Source organism: Canis lupus, chromosome 18 (assembly GCF_011100685.1).
Source record: "Canis lupus familiaris isolate Mischka breed German Shepherd chromosome 18, alternate assembly UU_Cfam_GSD_1.0, whole genome shotgun sequence".
NCBI classification, from domain to species: Eukaryota; Metazoa; Chordata; class Mammalia; order Carnivora; family Canidae; genus Canis; species Canis lupus.
Window position 1 is genome coordinate 53550901 of NC_049239.1, and position 9923 is coordinate 53560823.

The 9923-nt window shown below is 50.4% G+C and overlaps 1 protein-coding gene across 1 annotated transcript; it reads right to left on the minus strand.

The window, feature by feature from the left end:
• Window positions 1-5225: 5225 nt before the first annotated feature.
• Window positions 5226-6853, minus strand: COX8A (cytochrome c oxidase subunit VIIIA (ubiquitous)). Its single transcript, NM_001252370.1, has 2 exons — window positions 6657-6853; window positions 5226-5561 (listed from the first exon to the last, which is right to left on the minus strand). The coding sequence occupies exons 1-2, from the start codon at window positions 6768-6770 to the stop codon at window positions 5466-5468; spliced, it is 210 nt and encodes a 69-aa protein (NP_001239299.1). The 5' UTR covers window positions 6771-6853; the 3' UTR covers window positions 5226-5465.
• Between the last annotated feature and the right edge of the window lie 3070 nt (window positions 6854-9923).

Genomic DNA, 9923 nt, shown 5'->3' on the forward strand with positions numbered 1-9923 from the left:
AATAAATTGTTCATTCCTTTTCCCAATTTTAACATCAAAATCTGTAACTGCCAATGAGATCTTCAGAAGAACAGCTATTCCCAAAAGAAAAGCTAAGATATTTGATGACAGCAACAGGATTTCTATTTGGGTTTCCAAAATCTTGAAAACTGCTATAAGACCACTCTGCCTCTACTCCCCCATATTTCAACTAGGGAGTCCATAGGGCATACAGGGACACAGAAATCTGGGGTTGGGACTAAAGGTCAGGACAGGAAACACAGCTGCTCTGACGAGTGAGAAGGAATCCCAGGTGTGACCCAGGGCTGGACCACAGCCAGGCTGCCCACACCAAGTAAATACCTCCCTCCCAGGGGTCTTGAGCTTTAAAAACAGACCTGTCCCTTCAATATGTAAAAGGATCTGTAAATAAGGGTCCTTTCTCCTCCCTGCTCCCCGGCCCTTCCCCCTCTTAGGCAGAATGGAAGAAGGGGCACCTGGCTGGTTCAGTTGGTGGAGGGTGCATGCAACTCTTGATCTTGGGGTCATTTGTGCCCCACCTTGGGTGTAGAGATTGTTTAAAAACAAAATCTTCAGGATGCCTGGATGGCTTCATCAGTTAAGCATCTGTCTTTGACTCAGGTTGTGATCCCAGGGTCCTGGAATCAAGTGTTGCATTGGGCTCCTTTCTCTGCAAGGAGCCTGCTTCTTCTGCCTCCCTCTCTCCCTGTCTCTTATGAATAAATAAAAGTTTAAAAATTAAAATAAATACAAAATCTTTTTTAAAAATGGGAAGGAGATGGCCAGAGGAAGGCTTTGGCTCTTTTTTTTTTTTTTAAGATTTTATTCATTTATTCGTGAGAAACACACACACAGACACAGGTAGAGGGGGAAGCAGGTTCCCCGTGGGGAGCCCAATGCAGGACTTTATCCCAGGACCCCAGGATCATGACCTAACCCAAAGGCAGACACTCAACCACTGAGCCACCCACGTGGCCCAAGGCTTTGGCTTATAATCCAGCCCAGGATAGTTGATTTTTGCCCCGGTCTTCTGTATGCTGATTTATTTGGCAGTTAATAACTGTCTCTTACCCTCATCCTATCTCTTCTATTAGTTTTACCATTTTAGGGTTTTGCTTCTCTATCCTGAAGCATCTAAAATCCAACTGGCAGAGCTACAGGAGTCTATCTCTGTCTCCCAATGTACCAACACAGAAATGGTCCAGTGCTCTTGGCCCTGACTGCACTGAGTCTTGCAATGAAACAGGTAGCACTGGCACTTGTGTTCAGACTGCTGTTGAGGATGGTCACAAAGGTGATAAGCGGCAGAGGACCTTATTTTCCATTGTACTGACAGGGTAGATAGATGCCTCCTCATAGCCCTGGGGGCACACCACGTCCATGTCTGACGGATTCTGTCATGTGGAGGGAGAAGAGACTCCATTCCAGGCCTCAGACTAAAAGCTCAGCCCCAGAGGAAGAGTTTATGAATAGTACAGAGTAGCTATAGGGAGTCAAATGGCCCCCAGGCCCATCAAACCTCTCCCACCTCTCAGGGGAGGAGGCCAGGCAACAAGGACATAGCATGGGCCCTGGGACAGTCACAGTTCTCACTCCCCCTACCCCCCACCCCTCCTCCTGGAGGCCATGGCCATAGCTTTCCAAGCCTTCAAGGTGGGCCAAAAATGAGGGCTTGGCAGTCCTTCCCAAGGTAGGCTTGGTGGTCAGGCATCTGCCCAGATGGGAAGAGTTGGGGCATGCCACCCCCAAGTGAACCTCTGAAGCTACTGCCACAGAAACCTGTGATGGTCCACAGGCAGCCAGCTACAAAATCGTGTCTAAAGAGGCTTTGTTGGTGCAGAGGCCAGGCAGGTGAAGCTGAGCAGGGCCTGTACTTTGAAGCTGATGGCTGGGTCGATACTCGTCTGCACGGTCCAGACCACCTAAGGCAGAAAGCAAGCAGAGGAGGGGTAGAAAGGACAAAGGGAAATCCCCTCTCCCCGCTGCCCTCCACCCAGACCCAGAGTACCCTCACTCCTCATTGGGGCACTGTACTTCGGTAAATGCCTCACATTCCAGTTTACCTGTCTGCTAAGGATCCAACCCACTGGGGCCAGCCCCTCCTCTGAGAACCTCACAAGGAAAATGATGCATTAGTTTCCTTGTTGCTGCCATAACAAATCACCACCAATCTAGTAGCTTAAAACCACACAAATGTATGGTTTTATGGTTCTTGAGGTCAGAGTTCTGGTGTGGGTTGTACCAGGCTAAAATCAAGCCATCTGCAGGCTGTGTTCCTTTGTGGAAGCTCTGAGAACCTGCTTCTACTTATGCACGTTGTTGATAAATTCAGTTCCTTGCAGCTGTGGGATTAGAGTCCATATTCTTGCTAGCTATAGACTGAGGGCGGTCCCCAGCTTCCAGAGGCCACTGCATCTCTTAATTCATGACCCACTTTCACTATCTTCAAAGCCAACAATAGTGGGCAGAGTCCTTCTCAGGTGGCATCTGAGATACACATCATCTGCTTTCCTTGTCCACCTTAAGGACTCCCATGAATCCACTGGGCCTACCGGATAATCTCCAACATGTCAACATGCTTAACTTGAATCACATCTGCAAAGTCCAGGGATGAGAGCATGGATCTCTCTGAGGGGATGCTCTTCTGCCTGCCACATCACTGTCACTTTACAATCATAAAAACAGGCTCAGAGAGGCTAAATGACTTGCTCAAGTTCATACAAGAAATGGCCAAGCCAGGCCTCCTGACTCTCAGTACACTTTTGACATTCTAGAATCTACTATGACTGCAGCCTCTCTTGGCCCCATGTGCACTCCTGGGCAAAGACACCTACGCCTCCAGACTCAGGACCTAACAGACACCCACAGCAAGGACTGATAAAATGGGATGCCTGAGTGGCTCAGTGGTTGAGTGTCTCCCTTTGGCTCAGGGCGTGATCCCTGGGTCCTGGGAATGGGCTCCCTGCATGGAGTCTGCTTCTCCCTCTGCCTGTGTCTCTGCCTCTCTCTCTCTTTCATGAATAAATAAATAAAATCTTAAAAAAAAAAAAAAAAACCACACTTTTTTAAAGGACTGCTAAAATACTATTTGGGATATAAGGAGCCTTGTTTTCTCTGTAGGGAATGGACCCAGGGTCCCAGTTGGTTACGAATGAGAGGACACTGAAAGGTGGCCGGATTTCAGACCTAGTGGCCACATTTGGGACCAAGGGGAGGAGAGGGTTCAAGAATGACAGGTGAGGGACGCCTGGGTGGCTCAGCGGTTGAGTGTCTGCCTTCAGCTCGGGGCATGATCCCGGAATCCGGGATCAAGTCCCATGTTAGGTTCCTTGCATGGAGCCTGCTTCTCCCTCTGCCTGTGTCTTTGCCTCTGTCTCTGTGTGTGTCTCATGAATAAATAAATCTTTGAAAAAAAAAAAAAAAAAAAGAATGACAGGTGATTTGCACCCTATACTTTCTCATTCACCACCCCCCCTCCCCCCATGCTGCAGGACCTAGCAAGTTGTGGGAGAGCTAGAAGCAGAGTTGCTGATGGGCTTGCTAAGGGCTTTCTCAGCCCAGGACCCTGAAGGACTTGCCCATAACCACTGGCTTCCAACCAACCCGAGCAATGGCTCGAGATGCACAGCTTTGGGCTGGAGTTGTCCCTCTGGGTTCCAGGAGCACAAAAATGGATATACCCAATAAGAAACGTTGGAGGGTCAGCGTAGTTACCATAGAAACTCACTTCTGGAGCCACATTCTTTTTTTTTTTTTTTGGAGCCACATTCTTATTTCATGGCAGCTCCATGACCTAATCTTACCCATAGCAAACCTGAGCCAACCCAGAGCCAAGTAGCTGAGAGCCCTCTGCTCAGGAGGTGTGACTAGGAATGCCTCCTAGACTGAAGCATAAGACAGAAGCCACCCTGTTGTTTGGGAGGATACAGCCAAGAGTTCCCCTACACACACACCCAGGACAAGGGCTCTTGAGGTGCCTGCAGGTGACCAGTGGATGCCCCTTGCTCAGCCAACCCAGCCTGGCCCTTCAGATCATGCATGGACTCTCCCCCTCCTCTGGCCAAGAGCCCAACCTGCACAATCTCCCAGCAGTCTAGGCCCTGTCCCTTTCGGCCCAGACACAAAGGCTCCTTTGTGTGGAAGGAAAGCTTTTTAGGAGGCAGGTCACCAAGTCCCTACCACTCAGGGAAGCAGCCATTGGCGTGAGTTGGGCATGTCCCACGGGTGATACTTGGGTTCACAGAGATCACTAGACAACACAAAAAGGCCAGGAAGGACCAGACAGAGGGAGGGAGGGCAGGATCCACCTTCAGCTTCTGTCACCAAAAGCCAGGAAATCAAAGCCCTGCCAAAGAGGGGTTGGGGGATGTGGGTTAACACCCTGGGCCTATAGCCAGCCACACCCATGCACTTCAGCTCCACAGGGGTGACTGAACCTGCATCTACTCAGAAATCCCTCATATCACCCCAGCGAAGCTGCCTCCTCCTGCAAAGGTGGGGCCACAGGTCAGAGCATTCATTCCAGACATACAGAATAAAAATTCCAGCTCGGTGTGGAGCACTTCCATGCACCATCTCAGCCATGGATACCCACAGCCACCCCAGGAAGAATCACTGAGGAAGGGCCCTGGGAATGGAAGAGCAGCAAATTCCCCAAGCCAAGGAACAGAGGAGCCAGGGAAGCAGACAGGGGAAATGAGGAAGCTAGTCAGTCCATAGGCATCTGTGCATATAGTACTAAAAGGGGCCCTGGGGCTGACAGGGTTGGCAAGATATTATAAAGTATCCTACCCTCCAACTAGGAAGGACAAGAAGCTCCTGAGAAATGGCTGGAGTCCACAGCCAAGGAGCAAAAAAGGGAGGCTGGCCCCAGAGAGGGCTTCCACCTGCAGTGCTGGCCCCAGTGAGAAAGTCAGACACACAGACACAGCACAACCCTGAACTTGGCACAACCAAGGAAGCCAGATGGGATGAGAAAGAAAGGCTGCCCTATGACAACAAGATTTCTTCTCCCAAGAAGCCGGAAAACATTTAAACACAGGAAAGCATGCAAAGGAAGCACCACTCTCAGGCAGCAAGAACAGCTGAGCATGCATGACCTACCACAGGACAGTCATCCAGCAGTGACATGCGGCTGGCCAGGCCCTCTTCTCCACACCCCCACCCAACACTATCCTCAGCTCAGGTATGGAGGCAGGAGCCCAAGTCGAAGACACGATGAATTTCTGAAGCAAGGTTTAAATAGACTTTATTGTGACAAGGAGGGCCCTACTGAATGGGGCCTTATAAACCAATATGTTTGGTCCCAGGATGTCACCATGGAGAAATCAAGAGGTCATGACTGTAGAAGAGGTCACTGTAATTGAAGGACATGATCCATGGAAGGCCGGCCAGGAATGCAGCAGACATGATCAGGACAGGCCAGGGGTGGTCAGGTCACAGGGTGAGGGACAGGACAGCCCCCTTCACTCCCGCTTCTTGTAGCTCTCCAGGTGTGACAGGACCCAGCCCGATGGCAGGAGGAAACACAGGAAGCAGGAGGTGAGCCCAACGGCAACATCCTACAGAGCACAAGAAAGAAGGAACCCGCAGAATAAGGATTCCCCCAGGCTTCCCATAGTCTGAGTAGTCTTCCCAAGCAGCAGAGAGCCCCTTTCAGGAAGTCAGGATTCAGGCTCCAGAGAAGGGACACAGCAGATCCAAGGCCCACTCTAGGCCTTGAGGTAAAGGGTCAGGTATGGGGGTCGGGACCAGCCTGGGTTAGGATTCACAGATAAATCCACTACAAGATGATATGATAAAGTAAAGGGACAAGAACAAGGATTTGAACTTGTTCCGTCTTTTGAGACCCATGAGTCTTGCATAAGCTGGTTAAGGCTAAAATGCACCTGCCCTTCTTTGCCACCAAAGGTTTGACTTTTGACAAGTAAATACGGTGCTCCTAGATTTCGGTTCCCTCAGCCACAAACTAGAGCTGATGGCCATTTGTTCTCGGGGTCACAGGGATCAGCACAGCAGTCTTGGCAGTGACCTGCACAGAGCGGGCACTCGGCAGATGCCAGATGCAATTAGGATCACTACCATTTCCTCAATCCCAGCGCTCTTGAGGCTCTTCTCCTAGATGCGACCCGCTAACCTGGATTCTGAAGACTTTCATTCAAGGCGAAATTCTGTCGCTGAGGCAAATGCATAAAAGCGCCAAACAGGTGCAAGTCATTAAGGGTTAACTCTCTCACATTTCTGGAAATTACCGAGACCCACCTTCCCTAATAACGAACAGCGGCAACAACGTAGCGGCAACAACCATTCGCGTTAGGCACCCCCCAGTGAGCCGATAAGTAAACAGGCTTAGAGAGGGAGCTCCGGGCCCGAGACTGCACGGCAGATAAGCGACAGGAATGTGACCGGCTGGATCTGACCCGAGATCCTGGAACTGAGAGCCCCGACTGTCACCCGGGCACTGTCCCTCTCGGTCGCGCCCTCCAGACATGCCCAAACCAGCACTACCGCTGCCCGCCAGGCTGCGGACCGCGACATGCAGGGCACTCTCGGGGCCGCCAAGGTCCAGCAAGCCAGATTAGGCAGCCCCGACCTCGCCGCAGGATCCCCTCCCCTGTGTGCTGCACCTCCCATGCCCTTCCCGCCCCACTCCTCACCATGGTCCCGAGCTGCTCCCGCGGCGGCTTGGAATGGATCTGGGCACGATGCACCGGGAGCCGCCGGGTGAGGCCTGTTAGGCCCCTCAGCAGCTGCGGCACCAGCACAGACATGACCGCACAGAACGACTGCGGACCGCCGCCAGCAACAGCCCAAGGTCGGGAAGTCAAAATGGCGGCGCCCGCCGGAAGTTCCGGTGCCGGGGGAGGCCGGGAAAGGGCGACCCGGAAGTCTCCCGGAAATGACGCAAGGACACACCTCCCTCCCGCCCGTGTCAGTGTTTGGCGCGTTCCTCGAAAGAGCCAATCGACGCCATCCCACCGCCGAGGGGCGGGGGCACGGAGGGGACGTGTCTTACAGCGATGCCCCGCCTTCCGTACCGCCTATCTTCTTGAGTGACATCTAGAGACAACCAATCACATAAGCCAGAAACAAGGAGGCATTCTTGGCTCCTCCCCCCATTCATAGTCTTGAATCTCTGCAGAATCCTTCTCCTCTAGACCTCCGTCATTTCTGGCCGGAGCACCAGACAGTAACCTCGTCGTTGCACTCTCATTACTATTACCGTCTCCAACTCCAGTCACCATACAGTGGCCGCCGGCCTCTCATCCATCCATCCATCCATCCATCCATCCATCCTTCCTTCCTTCCCTCCCTCCCTCCCTCCCTCCCTCCCTTCCTTCCTTCCTTCCTTCCTGGCTCCCTTCCTCTTTAAATCTAATCAAGTTGTGCACCTACTGGAAAACTCGCCAGGGGCTCCTCACTGCTTACTAGACAAAATCCCAATTCCTGGATAGCCACCTCCAGCCTCATCTCTGCTTACTCCGCGCCTTCCTTCCTGTCCTCTGAGCCTCCCCAACCCCCAAGCCTTCTGCTTCTTTGTATCTTACGTTCTACCTTGAACACTTTTCAACTCTTAACCTCGCCTTCCTCTTTCAACCACATCAACTCCAACTTCCAGGCCTCGGCTTACTGGTAGTTTGCTTTATTCCACAAATATTTACTAGCCCTACTGTATGCCAGGGACTGTTCCGGACAAGGTGGACAAGGACTCCTTTATCACAGAACCGACATTCTGCGAGGGAGCCTCCACAATAAACAAGCATCTAACAAGAAGCTATCCAGGGCTACAATAGGAGGTGACAGGGTAGCACTGCATCAGGAAGCTTGTGCCACCTTTGTGTCCAGCAGCCCCTGTCTAGCACTACCCACAAGGTCGGTCTCCATCCCTAGACTGGGGCTCAGTGGAGGGCAGAGCATGTGTCTGCTTCACCACTGTCCTCAAAGAGCCTGCCACATATCGCTCTGAAAATGTTTAGTCATTGCAGGACACTGAACAGTATTCAAACAGAAAGGGGGTGAGGGGCCAGCCAGTGAGCCAGGCCTTACCTGCAACAATCTCATTCCATCTTCACAACAATATCACAAGGGGATTGCTATTATTTAAAAAATTTTTTTTTACAAACGAGGAAATCAACCTAGAAATTTGGAGGTAACACAGCTACAAGACTGCCTAGCCAGGGGATCCCTGGGTGGCGCAGCGGTTTAGCGCCTGCCCTTGGCCCAGGGCGTGATCCTGGAGACCCAGGATTGAATCCCATGTCGGGCTCCTGGTGCATGGAGCCTGCTTCTCCCTCTGCCTATGTCTCTGCCTCTCTCTCTCTCTATCATAAAAAAAAGAAAAAAAAAAAAAAAAGGCTGCCTAGCCAGGATTCCAGGGCAAGTCTATCTGCTCTCAAACCCATGCTTTTAAATGTCATACAAGCTACTGCAGAGAGAATTTCCAGAAGTTCCAGTTTGGACATTGTGGTCAATAGCATCATAGACTGTAGCAGAGGGTAGGGGTCCTTTTTAAAACTTAATTAATTAATTAATGCAAGGGATTTCATTTTAGAACAGCTCCGTCTTGGGTGCCTGGTTGGCTCAGTCAGCAGAGCATGCAACTCTTGATTTCAGGGTTTTGAGTTTAAGCCCCACATTGGGTGTAGAATTTACTTAATATAAAAAAAAAAGAATTTACTTAATATATATATTTTATATCATAATATAAATATTAAAATAGGGATCTCTGGGTGGCGCAGCAGGTTAGCGCCTGCCTTTGGCCCAGGGCACGATCCTGGAGACCCGGGATCGAATCCCACGTCGGGCTCCCGATGCATGGAGCCTGCTTCTCCCTCCGCCTGTGTCTCTGCCTCTCTCTCTCTCTGTGTGTGTGACTATCATAAATAAATAAAAAATTAAAAAAAAAAGTACCTCAGAAGAGGACCACATTTTAAAAAAATTAAAATATTTATTTAATATTAATTTAATACATATTACAGGGACACCTGGGTGGTTCAGCGGTTGGGTAACTGACTTCAGCTCAGGTTGAGATCCCAGGATTCTGGATCAAGTCCTGCATCAGGCTCCTGCGAAGAGCCTGCCTCTCTCTCTCTCTCTCTCTCTCTCTCTCTCTGTGTCTCTCATGAATACATCTTTTTAAAAAGTAAATAAAAATACATATTACATATATATAAAAAAAACAAGGGTGCCTGGGTGGCTCAGTCAGTTAAGCATCTCAGGTCATGATCCCAGCGTTCTGGGATCGAGTCCCACATTGGGATTCCTGCTCCGTGGTGAGCCTGCTTCTCCCTCTCCCATTTCCCCTGCTTGTGCTCTCTTGCTTTCTCTCACTCTTTGTCAAATAAATCTTTAAAAAAAAAAAAAAAAAAAAGCCAAAGAAGCTATGTACCCACTTCAAGATGGAAGCCAGAAAGTTAATCATCCTGAGTTGTGTCCTAGGTCCCAACACCTGGTAACACCTAAGAGCCAGATCCCAAAAATGTTCCAGGACATTAGCTTCAAACAAACCCCAGCTGACCCTGGCAATTGACACCCCTATCTTCAGTAATTTATGGAACAGCACCTATTGTTCGCCTGACACTAGCCTTTGATCTGACTCTACCTTGGATTCCTGAAGGCATACATACCCTAGACCCCTTTCCAAGATAAATCTCTCACCCCAGCAATGCTGAGACTTACTCTCCTTTCCTTTCTGAGTCTCCCAGACACCCCATCTGCTAGTCTCTACCTGTCACTTACACTATTCAATAAACTGTTTCCAATTCCTCTGGCTCATTTTTTATTTCTGTCCTGTGTGAAGCCAAGGACCCTCTTGGCTGGTTATGTGGGACCCCCGCCCTGGGTCCTCGGACCCAGCCTGCTGGCATCAAAGAGACTGGGAGAACAGGGGCTGTAAAAGAGAAACCTCAGCCCCATGGGGGCAG